Genomic DNA, 20,276 nt, shown 5'->3' with positions numbered 1-20,276 from the left:
GCCAGAAACGTTATGTCACATGTCTACTGTAAACAGTCATTGATTGGCCCATGTTCAGTTGGTCTGGCACGCGTAAGTTACTTCCGGGTTTCCATGCCGTTATGCAAGGGTGAAATAAATGGCAGTGAGTCCTCTGTGGACTTAACGTGGTTATAACACAGTATAATCTAACGTGACTTGTATTCAGACAGTCAGACAGAACAAATCTTATTGTACAGCTGTGGCATATGTAGTTGCATATATCAGCTGTACGGGTTGTTACTTTGTGGTTGTTTCAGTTCAAAAGGTTTGTTCAATGTCATGCCCTGTAGCGGTAGGCTACATTTTAAGCTTAAATAGGGTGATAGCCATGGATATTTTTATGGACCTGGATCTATCTGTTGTAAATGTGTTTTATTAGGCTACATTTACTGCACGTTACCGACAGTCTATGTACCGCGATTTGTCGCCTATACAATCTGGACAGTAGTTCTAGGATCAGAGTAAACGTTAGCACTGTGTACACTTGTTCTTGCAGACCTCACAACTTTACGATATTGCATGACAACAGTGGAGTGATTGAACCTCAGATCTGCTGTGACACAGTCCTCCCTTTCTTTCTTGCAGGTAAGTGCTTCAGAGGGGGAAAAGTTTCAACATGAGTGGTGACGATGGAATGGGATGGGGAGGCTCTAGTATCCTTATTATGGGTGAAATGGAAGAGCTGCAGTAACTTTGGTTGTGCTCTTTATAAAGTCTTAATTCAGTTATGATATATTAATTAGAGTGTATGTGTGTATAGTGTAGTGTATAGTGTTTTCACTATAGTCAAAGAAGCCTGCCTTTTTTGTTCAATGTGTTTTAACCCACAGCAGAGAAGTGAGACCTTAACTGAGGATGCACCCAGACCTGTCTCCTCACTTACACACGGATGAGTGCAATGAATTAATCACACAGCTCAAACAGTGTCACAAAGAGGTAATACCAGTGTTTCCCATACATTGACTTATTTGTGGCGGCCCACCACAATATCAACATTGACCACCACACAATGATTTTCCAGGTTGTACTAAATTGTGCTTAAATCTGGTTAGCATCATAACCACGCTGTGCTAATTTGTTAAAAACTGTTGCATTCAAGTTAATTCTTCAAACCAACCACCACAAATTGAATTCAATTCTCTGGGAAACACTGAATACTCTAGTAATTCAAGACAGTGGTTTATGTGTATTTTTCACATTTACACATTTGGAGTGTTCGTCATGACTGAACTCTTCTTTTCCTTTAATGTCCCCAGCATAATGTCCTACGCTTCTTTGGTACTTGTAATGACTTGGATCGTGCCATGCGCCAGTGTCTTAAAAAAGAGGTGAGGAACAAGCAGTGGTGCATTTAAGCATATAATGTTACATGGACCCCCCCCCCCAACACACACACATATCAGTTATATGTTAATTTTTGTCAGTAAGTGACATACTCCTGTCCTGACTGAAGTCCTAATGAAGATGGCAGCCAAGAGACCATACATTTTTAAATCTTTGTTTCTTAACACTAATGGTAGCATCACCCTTCATTCTGTTTGCAGTACCAGGCCAGGAGGGAGCGAAGCAAAGCTCATGCAGCTGAGATGCAGGAGAGGCTGAAGACAGGACCCAAGGAGAGGGACTATTAAGGGGGGTTGGGCCGGCATGGAGCCAAAGCTGAGGCCATCCACTCTGTGATGTCCGCTGCATGCAGGGTCTCTATGACCTGGCCGTTAGGAAGAGACTCACATAGCTCACTGAGCTCATGGTTTCTGGACTAACAAACAAATATGAGAGTGTGTGTGTGTGTGTGTGTGTGCGTTTGATGATGTGAGCTTGGGTGTTGGACCCTCCCTCTTGGATGGAGAGAGAGCCTTCCTGCAGTTTCCCTGCTCAATGGAGCTTGCCAGAAGCAACAGGACATTTTGAATGTGGCACTGTTCCCTCTTGTCCAGGATTATACTTGACCTAAGCTATATCTGGATGCATATTTAAAGCTATTTTAAATGAACATTCTGTTGTTGGCTCAGTGTACTATCAATCAGGGATGTTTATCCTACTTGAGATGCAGTGTGATGAGTTTGGGCAGTTCATTAAAAAAAATAAAAGAAACTTTTTTTGTGGCCGAGAGGCACCAGCCTGTGAACATTTGTGAAGATGTTCTTTCTTTAAGTGCTCAGTTGATATCTGTGAACATTTGTGAAGATGTTCTTTCTTTAAGTGCTCAGTTGATATCTGTGGACATTTGTGAATATGTTCTTTCTTAAAGTGCTCAGTTGATATCATCTGTTTTCTGGTTTATGGTCTTGTGAAATGTCCAAGCTGAGAACTCCTCTCTATGTCTCCTTGTAATCACCTGGTAATAATGCACAAAAAACTTGCATCATTAGCAGGTGATTACAAAGGGCTAACATGGTAAAAACATTGTACATTTAATATTCTTTTACATTGTGGGCCATATCACATTAAGTATCACATAACGTAAAGGCCTAACAGTAAGAGGAATTTCACCAATCTAAGTGCCATTCTGAACTTGGTGGAGAATTGTAATTAGCATTTCCAGCCTAATGCTGCCAACTGAACATTCTTATCAAATTTGTCCACACAATTATATGTAAATTAGTGATAATGTTTAATCACTCTCGATGGAGTGAGCACAGAGTGAAATCAAGCTGTTTGAATAAGTAATCTTAACACCAGAGGGTGCAACAAGAGCATTAACAAGTGCAACTAACCATCCACTCCACTTAAGAGTAGTAATAGTACATTGTGTTTTTGTAGACCCTCTACAAAATACATCAGCATCATTTGGCAATAGAAGATGACAATGTTGAATAACAATCGACTTTTGTGTGGTTCAGATTATGTTTAGAGATTATAGTTGTTTTTGCTCTGCTTAGCAATATGCAATACCAGTACATATTTTATATATTTCCTAGTGCAATACCAGTTTATTATGTGTTTGAACAAATGAAGTCTGTTGCTGTGTTGTCCTGAATAGCTAGCATAGATGAGGCCACCAATGCAAAGAAAGGACAAATTCCTGACCCATCAATTACTACTAAAAAGGTCATTTTCGATTGTTGCATTTACAAAACAGTACATCTGGACATGTGTCTACATGTCCATTGAGGACAAAATCAACACACAAACCATGAATACGTGTTAACTTTTTATTCTTTCATTGCAACCGTCTCTCTCAAAACTAATGTTAAGACAGTGTTCTACAGATCCTACAGGAAACGACTTCTAAGGCACCCAGAAAATTTCAACTGAACTACATTGTGGTGTAGGAACTGTTCTCCCCTGGCGTTGTCAGGGGGACATCAAAAGATTCTTGAAGGGAATTTAACAAATTCATAAAAGCATTATAAGAAAGTTGGCATGCAATAAATTATCCAAATGCAATACAAGAAATTAATTATGTTTTTAAATAATACAGAGGACATATTTCAACACAAGATTGACACATTAAAAAACAACTAAAATCAACAACAGAAGAATAAAGATTTTCCCCCAGTCAAGTACATAGATGGAATTCTTTGTCAGTTTTGAACGTTTGTATGTGCTGTCTTGCAGAGGTACAATCAAAACGTATTTTTCTTTATTTCTTGTTGACATTGTTGAGGTTATCCATCAATTTCATACAACATCAGTCATTAGTGCGATGGTATGAAATGGTGTTTGATATTATCCAGGATTCCATTAATGACACTCAAGGTTGAGAGGACAAAATCAGAAGTTACTTGTGATGTAATCTCAAATAACTCGCCAAATTAATTTTTTTTCCATATTGCTACAGGATGTCAAATGATTACACACATTTTAAACTGTACACTGCATATCTTCCATGGGTCAGACAAATGGATGACAGATTTGGCAATGTTCTTTGTTTTTTAAATGTATGTAGTATATAAATGACATAAACTTACCAATCAATGTCATGTTCACTCATTAATCCTCTCTAAGATTGCAGTGATTGTACACAGGTATGTCCAGCATCACAACCAAATTTGTATATGTTAAAATACATTACACATAGTTCACAAGCTGTTATTAACGCTTTTACATTCACATGAAATCATTTTCTGGGGTTATGTATAAGTCAAAAAGAAACTCAAATGTGCTTCAGGGAGAGTTAAATATTATGGCACTGTCGCCCCACAGGGATCACTGGTTAAAATCTTTAAATAAATAAAAAAATAAACTGTGCAACATTTCTACAATTGCTCACTATGCCTATACAAAAAACACCAGAAATATAACGTTTTGACGGTGACAATTATCTACAATATATTACATGCATAATTACACGATATAACAGCCTATACTATACTGTAAATGTGTACAGATTCATACCATAAACAGTATCAATATTGTAAAAATGCTCGCAAAAAAACTACATCTGCCATTGTATATAAACAAATATATAATATATTTATATATGTATACACATATATCCTGAAGACATGACATGCAGACAGAGTTACTTCTGCAGCACAACCACCATCACAACAAGGACACCCTAACTGATGACAGGTGTGGTGACACGATCTGATAACTTTGGGACGAAGAGGACATTATGTTTCTCTTGATACAAAAATACACAATCTTATGAACCAAAGTGAACGTATAGTTACTTGACCTAATTTTACATATGGATACAAACTATGCACAATGATTTAGACCTTTGCCTCTCTTATATTTACACCACAAAGATTCAATTCAACCACACACTTTAAAACTAAGAGCAAATATACACACTTTTCTCCAGGAAGCATCTTCTGGCAATAAATAAATAATACAAATCTCCACCCCCTCAAGCTTTTCTCTGAGCTCAAATGTCTCTTCTGACAACCATCCTATGTGGTGTTTATTGTCACTTTGGATATTTCAGTGCTTAAAATGTGCACTTTCCACACTGCCAAAACACAGTGCTGTCATCACTGCTTGAACAGCTTTGACAGAATAGAATAGGAAGAACCACAAGTGCTGCATAATGAAGGCGGCAGTGACGTGATTATGGGATGCTGCGATGCTGATGTGGCTCTTGGTACATCACAGCAGCCTAGTGAGTTGCCCACTGCATGTGATCCTTTCGGTGATTATTTGATAAGCCTTAACAAAAAGTAAGGAGCACCATTTTAAAAGTAAACTCCACAACACATTTCATCACCACATCCTTCAGAAGACATGGTGTATGTCATGTAAGTAATGACTGAATACATGAGAGTTTCAGCTTCAGCTCTTGAATCATTTTACAAAAAGAAAGAAATGCATGTGTTCTCGGTCTCAGGTGCTCTATTCACCCTTTATATACAGAGCTGTATCTGTTAGTAATGGCCTTTTCAATGATCCTTTAGTGCAAAGGGCATATCTACACATACATAGGAAGGACCTGACTGTTTACTATAAGCTACAAACACAAACATTGTGAAATAATGTTAATATTCAATTGTTTTCATCACACTGTTTGGATTTAATCTCATAATACGAAAGCCTCTGAAGTCACAACTCCCTAACCAAGTGGCTGAGCAGGATTCTACAGTCGGCTCAAAATAAATTATAAATAAAATTACCTCCTGTTATAATTAATGTTCATGTTGCTTGTTGCGTCTGTGGGAAAAAATACTTAAAGTTGTAAAAACAAATTGTGGTGTTTATGGTTTGCAACACTGCCTCCCCTTTACGAAGACGGTGCATTTTAGAAGCTTTTAGAAAACTATAATTATGTTCATACACAGTTTCAATCCGCACAGTGAAGGCGAAATGCATGCATTCTAGTCAAAAGCAACTGTGATCTGTGTCACCAACCTTTGGTTTATGATAAGAATATGTGTACATTTACACACCTGGAGAGATTAAAAATCATTATTACAAAATTGAAGACTGATGAAAACCCACAATTTAAATATTGTACTGCTAATCAAGTAATCAAGGAGGAGCACAACTAACATGGCTATCATAGCAGTTTTACACTTCATTGCACTGTTTTGCATAACAAATAAATATGACAAAGGGCTTCATACATGAATAAGTTCAGAAAGTTTCTGCCGTACCCATGGGCAATCAACAAAAGAAAAGACATTTCAATTTAAAACATGAAGCCTGCTTCCTCTTGGTTCTAGAAGTGCTCTGAGATCATTACTCCAGCCTTACCACCTTTGGATGACTTAATGACCTACCACTGAGAGAAAGATGGAGGCCAAACCATGACCCCTCATCTCCTCACAGGCTGATCACACAGCTAGCTCAGCGATCCTGGACCTTCCTTGAAACTAAAGCTCTGGGAACGATAGGGGTGCAAAAGCACAACGCTGGCGACAGCACATAGAAAACCCAAAAGACCTAAAACAAGCCACACCTTGCACAGTACACATTAGAAACAGTGAAAGGTCAGAACACATCTCTCTCTCTCTCTTTCTCTCTTTTGTTGTGACCTTGACCAAGCCATGAAATAAAAATAAAAAAACAATCAAGACTGGTCAGGCTTTTTGTTTTGTTCTCAGGGCAGTGGGAAGGTCTACGGTCAATCACACACTCTCGCACTCTCACTCTCTCAAGATCACAAAGCCTTGACCAGCGCCGGCTCTCCAGCTCCCGTCTCCAGACAATGCGGGTGTGCAGGTGCTGGCTCAGGCCTCGTAGCCCTTGTTCTGCAGGTAGTTGAAGAGTGCCTCCAGGCCCTTAGTGGAGCACCACAGCTGTTTCAGCATCTGACACTCCTTCTCATTGACGTCATCGAGAACGGACAGCAGGATGCTCCGCACCAGGCATTTGGACTCTTCTAGAACCTGCACCACACAGAACATGTCATGGGCTAATGTGACCCTTCACATGGCGAAACCAGTACCAATTTTTCAAAATTAAGTTACAGTAATTTCCTGTGTATTAACTGCATTATTTATAAACCGCAGGACAGTGTTTTATGCTAGTTCAAAAAAACAAAAGCATATTAATACCATATTAACTGCCCCCTGTGTATTAACCTCATAGCTGAAGAAATTTTGCAAAATCATTGTATAAACCGCGGCTAATAGTTGGGAAATTACGGTATTGTGTTTTTATAACAGTCCATAAAACTTCCAAAAAGGTTTTTAAATAACGCTAGTGATGGTCATAATTATATGTTTTACTGCCTCCTCAGGAAACAGACAAATAAAAAATACTCAAGAATGCCTGCATTGTTTTTTATTGTTCTTTCTTTTTTTTAGAAAACACAATTAGTCAATAAGTCAAAACCGATGCATTAGCATTGCCTTTAGTGTTAAGATTGAACATTAGTGGAGAGAGTTAGTACTTTGGTACACAGAGCATTGAGACCCAACAGTATGTAACTGCACTGCTATTATAAGCTCTGAATTATTGGACGTGTTGGTTTGCCTCAGAGTGTTTCAAAAGCACTGAGCGCAATAATCATTTCCACCTCTCCACATTTAAACCAAATCCCTCCAGCTAAATGGCTCTGCTTCTACAGCATGACATGCCTCACACTAGTTTGTATTTTCCAGGCTGTGCAACTTTGGCTACACATTTACAACATGCAGATCTGCATGCAAATCACTGAGAGGCTTTGAGTGAGTGTGTGTGTGTGTGTGTGTGTGTGTGTGTGTGTGTGTGTGTGTGTGTGTGCGGTGTGTGCGCATGTGTGTGCACGTGTGTTTGTGCGTGTGTGTGTGTGCATGTGTGTGTGTGTGCGTGTGTGTGTGCGGTGTGTGCGCATGTGTGTGCACGTGTGTTTGTGCGTGTGTGTGTGTGCATGTGTGTGTGTGTGCGTTTGTGTGTGCGTGTACATGCGTGCGTGTGATTCTGTGTGTCTGTGTGCATCAGTGAACACCTAGCCCTCAGTTTGAGCTTTGCATTCTCTGAACTGTGTGCTGTTAGCGTGAGGGAGCTTTTGTGCTTTCCTAGACATAAACCTGTCACAAAGCTTGAAACAGACATATGAGCTTAAGACAGGGCTGCTAAATCCTCCTCCTCCTCATGAGTTTGGCCCAGACAATCCGTCCTCTGTTCAGCTAATCAAGGTTCTGAGGCGCATTTCATTATCGCAGTCTGCACTGGATTAGGAAAGAACCAAATCCTTGTGAGTTGGGAGGATGGACCACTTGTGGCTTCAGTAAAATATGATGTTTTGGATGAACACTACACTGGAGTTCATTTCAGACCGTTTCCTCTTCTGATACTTCCACTTGCTATTTTTGACAGAAAATAAGGAGCACAATAATGCTTATAATTTTTTTGTGTTCAACAGGACATTTTCGACAGAGGCTTGGACAAGTTAAAATTAAATCCAACTTACGGCAGACATATTACAAAACGGATTCAAAGAGTTGACCATTTCTGCAGCAATATTCAGAAACACCCACACAGCACATTCTGGGACACACTCTGACCATTCACGTAATAAATGGGCCATACCACTGCACTGCAGGCAGCCATTTCTTTCACCCGCAGCATCACTTCCTGGTTGAATGTGGTGGGCCAGAAGACCTGGGAGACCAGCCCACGACTGCAGGCTTCCTGTGCTGTGAGCTTCCTCCCACAGAACAACATCTCATTTGCCTGGGAGGGAGGGAGGGAGAGAGAGAGAGAGAGAGAGAGAGAGAGAGAGCAGCATGGTCAGAGACACAGAGGAGAATGCATACACGTAGGCACATTCTCATTCACATTCACAGAGCCTTCCCTCAAATATAAAACAATAATTTGAAGGGTTTCATTTCATTTGAATACGGTGGTAGCTCATGTTAGCAATGGAAAAAAGGCAGAATGTTTAAATGTCAATAAATGCATAATGATAATAAAAGATTGTAGAAAGCATCACTGTAATCATGAGACAAGTCCAATCAAGGTGTAAACAAGTAGGGGCTAACAGCACAGTGCTAGTGTTTTTTCTCCTGACGAGACCCTGAGTTCTCACTCACTCACCAGAGCCACCCCAAGTATCTGGGGGAAGGTGTAGGAAGAGCAGCCGGAGGGGGTGAGGCGGAGGGCGGCACAGGGCGTCTGGAACCAGGCTCTCTCGCTGGCCCACACAATGTCACACAGCGGCAGGATGGACGCCCCCAGGCCCAGGGCGGGACCGTTGATGGCCACCACAATAGGTTTTTTAAAATGGATGAATGCCTTCACAAAGTCCCTAAAGACAGAGACGACAAGGAGAAGCAGTACTGTACACTATAGGCTGGGCTACGGTCCCTCCACACCACACAGCGGTTCAGTGGAAACTAAGGGCTTCTGAGAGGCTGTTGCTGATTGATAGACCTGGCAACCCAAGACATTAAGACTGAAGGTGAGAATGGGTTCAGTGGGCAAAGTGAGCACATTTCTGTGTGTATGATAAAAGCTTACAAAGTTGCTGGAGAAGCATACTGACAAGAGTGTGTAATTCCTGACAAATTTGCAGTCTCAGTCTCTCTCTCCCCCGCTCTCTCTCTCTCTCTCTCTCTCTAGCTCTCTCTCTTTCTCTGTGATTTGCTCACGCGCTCTCTCTCTATTTCTCTTTCCCTCTCTCTCTATCAGAATCACTCGCTCATTTTTATCTGCCCTTCTCAGCTGCAGTATTTCACTTTGCATGAGTCAAAACGTCACCTCTGATTGCAACAAATTACATCCCTCTTTTTTTTTTATCCCTCACAGTGGAGCAGGCGCTGCCGCCACCACTGCCATCACCGCCGTAGCCCCACCGCCCGCAGCTCTGACCAGACTCCTGCTCCAGCTATTTCAGTGCAGATCTCCTGCTGGGGCCCTGATAGAGACTGAGGCTAACTTCTGTCAGCTGCTGCTTAAATACCATTCAAGACGAGAATCTGAGTTGCGTCTGAGAGTCTAGTGAGTTGGCGTGTGAGCTGACAGCTCTGTTAAATAAGCCGGTGATAACATCTACATCAATGACCTTGACAGATCCCAAAATAATCCACCGCTTATCATCCTTAAATGACTGGAAATCACAGCAGAGGTATGAAATGGTGAATATTGGCAAAACAGTGACACTGAGGCACTTCTGCAAGAGATTTATGCAAGCCTTTCAGCCAACAAGAGGGACTTAGAAAACATCATCCTCAACTGCTCAGAAAAGGAAACTTCAAAGTGTGGTAGAGAACTCAATGAATAGAGGTATTCACACCATTAAAAACTGTGATGTGTACGAGGCAAATTTGTTCCTAGAAATCTGCGGAGCATTTATCATCCCGTTCACCAAAAATCCAAGTCTTAAACACCTGTTTTAAGTCTTAAGTCTTAAACAATAATCCCTGCTTCCTTTAGCTGGGAAATGTAAAACACTAAACTGTATCTAAAAGCTCTCTCTAGAGAAAAGCCATGTTTTGTTGTTTTGGTGTACTTGCCTAATTCAGCAAAGCATTCCGTCAATATGACAAGTGACGTATGCATTCTCTGCAGTCTAGGACAGTAAATATTACACTTAAATTGACAAAGTGGAATATCATGTATTTTTTTTTAATATGAATAGTGATATGAAGAATCAGAGCTTCACCCAGCCAACAGGTTTTTACTACCCATACCAATAACAGTCTGTTTCACAACTTATTTAGTCAATTTCACAATTTCAATCAGTTTCAATCACGGTCAATGAGAGCATTATCGCCTTGGCAGGGTAAAGTGTCTTCTGTCCTTCCTGTAGAGGGCACTGTAAAAGAGAGACTTTCTACGACTCTGGTTACATCTTCAAACCTAAACCTCTCCAACCTGACAAAGAGGCTTTGAAAAAGCGCTGCACCTTTAACTGATCTGTTTGTTGACAGCCAGAAAGCAGTGATAGCTTTGACATTTCAGAAGCTTTAAAATGGGCAAATTGCTTGGAGAGAAAAAAAATTAAGGCACTGGGAGTTCTGCAGGTGCAGAGAGTGTTATGGACTGTTGTGTGTGCTGGCCAGTCCTACCGCACAGCATCGGCGATCCGGCTGCTCTCTTTCCGGCGGTCGGTGGACAGGCGTCCGATGAGGTAGGAGGGGTCCAGTCCGCTGCAGAAGATGCTGCCCACGGCGCTGAGCAGCAACAGCTTGCTATCGTCTGCTGCCGCGTTCCCCAGGGCACGACACATCTCCTTCATTATCTGTGGATGGGCAGGAGACACACACACACACACACACACACACACACACACACACACACACACACACACACACACACAGTGCATGCTGAGTGGGAGGTAGCTCGTTTGCAGCACTCTCTCGCCCTCCCTGCTGACACACTCTTTTATCACAGGATGACAAGACAAGATCTGAGGACAAAATGGACAGTCTTTATATAGCATTTCATATATTTATATATTATTAATATCATTCAAGGTAGTATTTTCTTACATCCACATCAAAAATGTCTAGTTTCAATAAATGTGAGCATGATATGATGGTTTGTTGAGATAACAAATCTGAGACAAAATGGGCTGTCTGGCTGTGGAAGTTTAATGTCACGTTTCCTTACATCCACTTCATAAAATGGATTTTTAATAAATGTGAACCTTATACAATACAATACTTTGTAGAGTCCAGAAAGTAAACAACACAGGATTTAATTTTTAAATATACACAGGAGGGATGTTAAATTCCTAGTGCTATAGGTAGGGGATTTCACACAGCGGCCAATCAACAACCAAGCCCATTTACCGTCAAATACACAATCACTAACAAATCAACCTTTATAGGCAAAAACCATCACCAAAAGAATAGCTTTCAAGAGCATTTCACTGGGATTATCAAGCAGGCCCCTTCCTTCATGGGTGTTTCATTGAATTAGGCCCGCAACACCTCCAGAAGGCTCAACAGTGGTAACTGGCGTCCCAGACCCACCCCCCTCCACACTCATGATAGGCTCTCCACCAACAAATACAGACAAATTCTTTGGTCATTCCTCTTCATTGCTTTGGCCATTTATGATCCAATCTGTAATGTAACCAGACAAACTACAAGTTCTTGATGCAGGCACCGACAAATACTAACTAACTCTTCAGTCAATCCTCTTCATTGCTGTGGCCGTTTATGACCCAATCAGCGACATATACAAACAAAATTCAAACCCTTGATAGGGCACCGACAAGTACCAGCAAATTCTTTGGTCATTCCTCTTCGATGCTGTGGTCGTTTATGATCCAATCAGCAGCATAACCAGACTAATGGCAAACTCTTGATGCAGGCACAGACATATACCAACAAATACCTACACATTCTTCAGTCATTCCTCTTTGTTGCTGTGACCATTTATGATCCGATCAGCAACATACCCAACTGACACCAAGCCATTTAGTATAAAAACCAAAACACTGCATAAATCAGCTCTGCCCATTCTGAGGGCTTCTCCCCATCCGCCAACACAGAGGAGGAGGAGAGGGAGGATGACAGTGACATAGTCCCCCAGTGGCTCCAACCTCAGGGTAAAGGCCATCGCTGTACCACAACACACTCATTAAGCAGCCTTCTAACTAGGCTCCTCTCCACCATTATCTGCCAACCCCCCCCCCCCCCCGCATCCTCTTTTGTCTTTTTATAATCTAATCTGATAAAGGGCCCAACATGACCCAATTTAGGCTGTCATAGCATGCTGGATTCAACTGCTCCTGGTCCGTTTTGTCAGAGAGTAATCCCTGCCGTAGTTTCGGTGGAGATTGCACGCAGGGAGTCAAGTGCAGGGACTGACACCGGCTTAGCGGCACAGGGTCAATTAAAGCCATGAGCCTCCCAGACGAAAAGGGAAATGATAGCAGTGCGAAATTAAGAACTGGGAGGGACTTCAAACATTCTCCACACACACACACACACACACACACACATGCCATGGGAAGCCAAGAACCCAAGGGGATACGCACACACATGCTCTGGGATCCGCTGCTGCAAGGGCTTGTCAAACAAGTCGATAGCATGTACCAGTCAATGGTCCTATGGACCAGCACATTTGAAAGCCAGTCAATGTTTTTCTGTAGAAATTAAGTTTTGGACCGAAAGTGCTTACGTGGGAAAATAATTGGTGGGTGGTTTGCTTTTCTAGGATTTTTAGGACACATTTTTAATACTGCTGGTCTGCCTGCATTAGGCACGCTAAATCAAGCACAGAGAATGTTTCAGCAAAGACATGAGCCTTGCCTACTAACTGTAATATGCCTGATGCTAAAATGACTCTTTCATCTATTAATTTGTGTGTGTGTGTGTGTGTGTGTGTGTGTGTGTGTGTGTGTGTGTGTGTGTGTGTGTTTGTGTGTGTGTGTGTGTGTGTGTACCAGCTAGCTGTGCAGCTTCAATAAACACATAAATAAATGTATTTATGCATTTATCCAGTACATGTGTGCGAACACCATCTCTTTGTGTGGCTGGAGTCTATATGGAGGGAAGGCTGAGGGTCACACAGCCACACAGCCCCAGGCCTCAGCTCCCTGCAGCCTTTAGCATTCATCCATCCTGCTCCTCAGTGCAGGGATTGAGGTCAGTGGAATAAGCTTCTATCTTCAGTGTGAGCACAAGAGAGGAGAAGAGAGGGGAGGAGAGGCAGAGCTAGAGAGAGAGAGAGAGAGAGAGAGAGAGAGAGAGAGAGAGAGCAGTGGAGAATAGATAGAAGTGTCCAGTGGAAAACACCACAGTGCAGTGCATGCCAAAGCAGGTTCCACTATTCATATTATTCAATTTCACTCAAACGCCAAACGAGAGGAAATTCTGAGTAAACCACTGAGCATCAATGACCTCAGCCTGATGTCAGTATTAGATGTGAATAGCGGGCTGAGAAAGACCGGAGATCTTTTTTTTCCCTTCTTCATTTCAACCAGAGGGCATGAGCTGTCTGTATACGTTTGGAAATTGTGACGGCAGTGCCTTCTGTCCAAACCGATAATCATTAGTAGGCAGATTGCAGGGCAGCAGTGCATACTTGTGCATACGTTCACATGAAAAGGACTACTCTCTGTCCATGTCTAATGCAAAATACATCAGCAGGGCACAGCCCCACAGTGTTTCTACAGCATGCTGGCAGACCAAGGATTGTTGGTAAGGGTAGAGAGGAAAAAAACACTTTCTTATGTCAGGCTCTAAGTGTAGGGGTGCTTGTTCACACCTCAGTCTCATGCATTAGACCTACTGGTGCATTGATCTCCTCTCCTCCTCTCACTGTCTGGGGCATGAACATGCGCCATGTGACGGAGGGAGGGAGGTGGAAATGGAGGCGATTTCTCCCTCCTGACGGACGACGAGGCCAGTGGGACTGTACCACCGCACAACTCAGAACAGTGCGACGCATTGGCAGAGGGAAAGGGATGGCAGGAAGCAATAACACACTCCCTCTCAACCATTTCTTCTCTCATTCTCTCTCGCTCTCTCTCTCTCTCTCTCATTCTCTCTCTCTTTTGCTCGCTTCAATCCATTTTCCACTTCGCTCTGCACTGTTGACTAACTCTTGAGAGGCTGAGAGCAAGAGGGGATTTTTAAGGCCTAAATATGTTGGCTCTCTGAGAAGGCCCACTGAGCCCCAACATGAGCAGAGGAAGAGAGAGAGAAAGAGAGAAAGAGAGAGAGAGAAAGAGTTAGAGAGAGAAGGGAGACAGAGAGAAAGAGAAAGAGAGAGAAAGGGAGAGAGGGCTCTGAACATCTTCATAAGCCACGATGGAGTTTAGGATTGTTGAACGACACACACACACACACACACACACACACACACACACACACACACACACACACACACACACACACACTAATTCATCGGTGTTCATCTCCTCACAATTCGCCCCCCTGAAGGTTGGCTGGCATTATCAGCATCCCCCACTGTCTCTGCGGAGGAGGAGGAGGAGGAGGAGAGCCGGGCCGTCCTGGGGTGCTTATCATGCTTCCCTCGCCCTGCTGAGAGCAACTGTGAAATGAACGGACCACCCATGTTTCAAATGTGTGGGTATCCACCACTCGCCTACCACAAAAATAGGTGACAAAAACACTCTTGACATTCACAGGAAACAAAATAGATCTGCAGCAAGAAAATGCAGAACTATCGTTCAGGTTCACTGTTGAATTGCTCTGGTCTCATTCAGCAATGCTCCAACTGGCAAATGAACAGCCAAGCCCCTTTTGTGATTGTGTGGGGAGACTGTCAAAGCTTCCAGCACCATGGACAGAGCATCATTAAAATGGCAATATGGTCGGACAGATTTCTCCAAACCTTTAGGACAGTCTGCATCATTTATGCACCTGCTACAAATTACAACCAGGGGCAGTCAGCGGCTGCTCCCTGTACTGATCAGACAAGACTGCCCCGCCTTCAACTGACAAAACATTGACCTTGTTTCCTAACGGTGCTCAGGGCAGGCTGCCTTGTGAAGTGATAAATGGGTGTGTGGCCACAGTCTGCATATCAGTGCTTCAGCAACGCTTGCGCAGAGTAACTGCTCGTTTGAAGTCTGTCTCTTGTGAGTGCGGCCGAGGACACACATTTTTTTTTTGAGCAGGAGGGGTGGCTTTGCTGTAAGGTGTAATTAAGGTAGCTGACGAAGACAACTAAATGAAACATTTCAGCAGCAATGACATAAAATGGGAAAAACATCTGATGTTGGGATTTGGCATAGATGAACCTGATTTGGTTAAAATGTCAGGTGAAAATGTTGATGTATTGAGGACAATTAAAATGTTGCAACGTGTGTAAAATACACAATTATGTAAATACATTTTACAGGATTTATTTTAAGGCCACTGCAGCCATTCTGCCACAATTGTTGCTAGTTCTTCAATATTTGCAAATGAAAACATTGTGTAACACTACCCAGCACAGATAGACATGTCATTATTGATACATTTGGTCTGTAATCAATGCATGCCACTCAAATGTCGGCAATCTCACATGAGAAAATGAGTTGTAACACACTGAATACATATTGACATGATACAGTTGGTGTGTTATTTTCATAACAAATAACAGTAAAATGAGTCACACAAAATGTGTAATGGTAACATTCTTGTCATTGACATTGTTGGCCAAATAGGGAATCGACCAAATTAAATAACCTACTGTATACCATGTATACTATTTAGCACACATCCTCTGCATCTCCCAAGAACATTTTGATGCGATGTTATGTCATTGTCTAATGGAGTACCTACCCAGTGCTCCAGATAATAGTAATAATTTGCTGCTAAAATTGGCTTCAGTCTGAGTGTGTTATTCCCACTGAATGAGTCCTTGCATTGTTCCAGTGACTCTGCTGGTCGGTGGCTTACCTCTGGTGTGAGTGCATTGTTGTCTGAGGTTTGGCTCGAGAGCAAAACGTGCGTGAAGCCTTCTTCCTTCCTGACTACAATGTCTCGGAACCGGCAGTTGTTGTCGCTCTGTCGCACGTTGTACCTAAGTCTCTTGTCAAACACATAGCCTTTGTCCTCTGCCAACTTTCTTTTCACTGAGCTGTGCAAATTTAATCCTCCATTTGCGAGAGTAGCTCCTGTTTGAAAGCAAAAAGATGAATGGGAGTATCAGTATACTGGGTTTTCTTCTGTAGACAAAATAAGGTGGATTTATCTACGGTTACAAAAACCTTGTGATCCCAGTTAAGTAGGAGTCCTGGAGTAAGCAAAGTAAATTTTTTTATCATAATTACAACTGTAATACAACCCTTTAGAACCATGTGCCTGGCATGGAGAACCCTTTTCCTACAGTACTGTCAAAATAGCCAAAGTGAATTCAGAAAAGTCCTAAATACACTTACTTACACACACTTTCACATTTCAGATTACATGTTTAGATCACTCAAATAGGGCTCATTTAATAATATGAAACAGGTGCTATAGTAATGAAAATATAACACAGTCCTGAACCCGGGCACCATGTAATGCAAATTGAACATCATCATCATTTATCAACATTAACATCATCAACATCATTCATCTCTTGTTGGTGGAGTGGGCATGTAAAATGCACTACCCTTGTGTTCTCACATCTATCATTGTATATGCTCTGAGAAACAACTCTAGCCTCTCAGACTGCTCGAAACTCAGTAATAGGGGGGGATCTCAGCCCTCCTGAGATCCAACCAATCAGGAAATTGATTTGCCTGTCAATCATATGTCCTGCCAGGGCAGCATGCATCCAGGCAGAAGAATCTCTGAGGGGGTTTGTCTGGGGGGAGGTGTATCTGTTTGGCTCCCAAGTCCCATTATACTGACCCCAAAAAAACATCTATACTGTGAATATTTATCTTGGATACGTTCTTGTTCAAAAAGAGGGCATTTAGAGTCATGTCTTTTGTGTTGAATCTGTATGGGTAAAGCAGGCCGTGGATGGCTTTGTAAATAAAGGTCTGGAATACATATTCTCATGACTGCCAATTCTTAAGAGTCTCTTGAGGTACTGAGGAGAGGCCCATAATGCTTTCACTTACTGAGCGACCATGAAGCCATTCAGAATCAATACGAGCACTGTCATTGACAAGCCTGAACTAAAAAGGCAGCCACTCGAAACGCTTTGGGTTTATGGGCCAGCAATTCTTCTGGGTTGAGGAGGTTGTCTCTGTATGTTCCCATGTAGATTGTGTGCTGATCGCTGGTGCAACCTATCAGACAGCTCCGAGTCTCTCCTCAGACACAAGGTGGAGTAAACCTAATAATTTCCACCTGGTACAATGGTTCTCTGTGAAGAGTCCATAGGTGCAGCTGCAGTGTGGGATCTCGCCAGCTGTTTTGAAGCTCATCAGTCAGTGTACAGTGGAGTGTGTGCAGAGTCCCACCTCCTGACACGCAGGTTGACTTAGTAAAGCTAGACGTCTAACAGGCAGATGCTTGTCCTGACGGGCACAACACCTGTTCATCCTAATTAAGACAAATGATATGTTACACATTTTGGGCCAGTCACAGAAATTTATTTCTTTTCTCCACAGCATTTGCTATGCTGGCAAGTGCTAAAAATACTATGAGAAATCCACCAAATATGCCATGCAGTGTTTCCCACATAATTGAATTCTATTTGTGGTGGTAGGTTTGCAGAATTAACTTGAATGCAACAGTTTTTAACAAATTAGCGCAGCGTGGTTATGATGCTAACCAGATTTAAGCACAATTTAGCACAACCTGGAAAATCATTATGTAGTGGTCAATGTTGATATTGTGGTGGGCCGCCACAAATAAGTCAATGTATGGGAAACACTGCCATGTGTTCTGAATTAAAGCTGTCGAACCCTTTGAAGGGGTTGTTAAACATGTATAAGTATAAGTATATATACTTTTTTGATCCCGTGAGGGAAATTTGGTCTCTGCATTTAACCCAATCGGTGAATCAGTGAAACACAAACAGCACACAGTGAACACACAGTGAGGTGAAGCACACACTAATCCTGGCGCAGTGAGCTGCCTGCTTCAACGGCGGCGCTCGGGGAGCAGTGAGGGGTTAGGTGCCTTGCTCAAGGGCACTTCAGCCACGGCCCACTGGTCGGGGCTCGAACCGGCAACCCTCCGGTTACAAGTCCAGAGTGCTAACCAGTAGGCCACGGCTGCCCATTAAATGTATTTGACTATGGCAGGGACGCCAGCAGTAAGCAATGTAAACCATTCCAAAAGATAGGCCTCAAAGCTTGGAAATAAGTAGCCTGACGCAGCCATACTCAATTCTATTCAGAATTTGTGTCTGATACTGCATGTTTGGGACGTGATTATTGGGTGTGTGTTTCAACCGATACTGGGGAAAAATGCATCGCACACAATTGGATAGACCTAACTAATCAGAGCAATGAAACAGCCTACTGTGAATCCAGTAGGCAGAACAGCCAAAACATCCTTCTTCCTAACACATGCCTTAATTGCCTTAATTGCAGTTTCCTGTTCGTTATTGTGCTGTCAACATCTTGTACAACAGACGCAATATCAAAATCTAAAAATCTAGCATCTCTAGCGACAGCCTAAATGAGAATTAGACTGTATAAGATCTGTCCTTTTTGTTGTTAATCAGAACAGGCACAGCAATCAGTATCCTAGGATGACAATCAGAATGGAAAAGTACAAAGATTTAAGGACAAAGTGTGGATTCATATGGGCCCTTATATTTGTGCATCAAGACTATATGTTTACTACATTCATCGTCCTACTGTTCAGGGCCCCCATCTATCAAATGTCTCAGTTAGAGACATTTGCTCTAAACAGCTCTCATAATATGCTTTCCCAAATCCAGGCTCCAACAAAGGGCAATGTCTTTACCTTTTTTTCAGAACTGATATGAGGGTGGATGGGTGAATGTTGAAGCATAACCAATTCAGAGATTCTAGATTTCTACGCAACATTTTTAGATATCCAAACAACATTGGTTTCCATTCCATTCTCTATTTGATGATTTGACCTTGCACAACAGATGCAACTTTTATCAAAAGTGTTAACCAGTCTCAAGGTATAAACCCTGGCAGTCTCAGGTCAGCAGTCATGCACCATACCCATGTCTTTTCAGTTTCACAATATTTTCTGCCAATGACCAGACATGACTGCTAGAAGCCACATGCAATAAGCTGAATCTGAAGAAACAAAGAAGAATTGTGATGGGAATAACTCCCAACACTGGTCTACATATAAATCATATGGGAGATACATTGAGCTAATAAGATGATACTTTTAAAGCAACACTAACAAACTTTCCCTAAGTCGCATGCATGCTATTTGTTTATCCAGCACCGGCTTTGCAAATAACGATGTCCAGAGACAAGGTAGAATATGTTGCATGATTTTGTGAAAGTATGATGTATTGCAACATCAGATGCAAGGCAAATTTCTAGTTTCTTACTGTATGTCTCATTCCATCGAACTACAGATCCGCTACCTGATCTGGCAAACTTACACAGTGCGGTTATAGCTGATAGAGGGCCGCGAAGCGAATGCAGAAGTGCCGTTCACCCTGTTACGAGTTGATGAACCACAAACTGAAACAAGTTTGGAAACATTATTTTAAGGTACAAAAAACTCGTTGGTGTTGCTTTAAGGTAAAACAAAAAAAAAAGCTAATAAGGGTTTACTTTTGAAGTAAAACTAAAAAAATCATTTAGACATATTTTAACTGCAAAATGGGACGTAATGTTGCAAACAAAGTAGCAGGCTGCTGGGAAAAGAACCATGGCTGAGGGAGACTACCAACACCCTGCTGGGCTGAGCAGCTGGCCAGTCGGCAGCAGCCCTCCCTCCGGGCTCCGGTGAGCACTCCTGCGGGACTGTAGCAGTTCCTGGGATGATCGATAAATATGGGACTTGGCCCCTCCAGGGAAGGAGGTAAAATTCCTTGCCAAATGCAGACACTGCTAGACAATGCAGAACAGGTGGTGCAGTCTGTAG

The 20,276-nt window shown here is 42.3% G+C and overlaps 2 protein-coding genes across 7 annotated transcripts in view; one reads left to right on the top strand and one right to left on the bottom strand.

The window, feature by feature from the left end:
- The first annotated feature begins 100 nt into the window (after positions 1 to 100).
- cmc2 (C-x(9)-C motif containing 2) lies at positions 101 to 2,149 on the top strand. 4 transcript variants are annotated; one of them, XM_076288076.1, is made up of 5 exons: positions 101 to 286; positions 518 to 606; positions 855 to 957; positions 1,278 to 1,349; positions 1,566 to 2,149. In XM_076288076.1, exons 3-5 carry the CDS (start codon positions 877 to 879, stop codon positions 1,650 to 1,652), a joined length of 240 nt encoding a protein of 79 aa, XP_076144191.1. In that variant the 5' UTR covers positions 101 to 286; positions 518 to 606; positions 855 to 876; the 3' UTR covers positions 1,653 to 2,149. The 4 variants fall into 4 exon arrangements, with proteins under 4 accessions (XP_076144191.1, XP_076144190.1, XP_076144193.1 ...); XM_076288075.1 differs by having other exon boundaries at positions 852 to 957; XM_076288078.1 differs by lacking the exon at positions 518 to 606.
- A 1,013-nt stretch (positions 2,150 to 3,162) lies between these two features.
- The window catches only part of LOC143125485 (chromodomain Y-like protein 2), a 42,564-nt gene continuing 25,450 nt past the window's right edge, over positions 3,163 to 20,276 (bottom strand). The window contains exons 3-9 of one of the 3 annotated variants that reach the window (XR_012987265.1): positions 16,203 to 16,420; positions 10,905 to 11,077; positions 8,932 to 9,142; positions 8,425 to 8,568; positions 5,818 to 6,797; positions 5,583 to 5,619; positions 3,163 to 5,121 (exon numbers count right to left, since the gene is read on the bottom strand). Coding sequence is in view for 1 of the 3 variants with exons in the window: in XM_076286988.1 (XP_076143103.1) it covers positions 6,639 to 6,797; positions 8,425 to 8,568; positions 8,932 to 9,142; positions 10,905 to 11,077; positions 16,203 to 16,420 (905 nt within the window). In the remaining 2 variants the exon portion in view is untranslated. Of the gene's footprint in view, positions 6,798 to 8,424; positions 8,569 to 8,931; positions 9,143 to 10,904; positions 11,078 to 16,202; positions 16,421 to 20,276 lie in introns of all 3 variants that reach the window. The other 2 variants (XR_012987264.1, XM_076286988.1) reach the window with 2 other exon arrangements.

This window comes from Alosa pseudoharengus, unplaced genomic scaffold, assembly GCF_046254945.1.
Source record: "Alosa pseudoharengus isolate Yale_2024_CS ecotype anadromous, Long Island Sound unplaced genomic scaffold, YU_APseudo_1.1 YU_APseudo_1.1_scf_16, whole genome shotgun sequence".
NCBI classification, from domain to species: Eukaryota; Metazoa; Chordata; class Actinopteri; order Clupeiformes; family Clupeidae; genus Alosa; species Alosa pseudoharengus.
The sequence above is the reverse complement of the archived record's forward strand: the minus strand, read 5'-3'. Positions and strand labels throughout refer to the sequence as shown.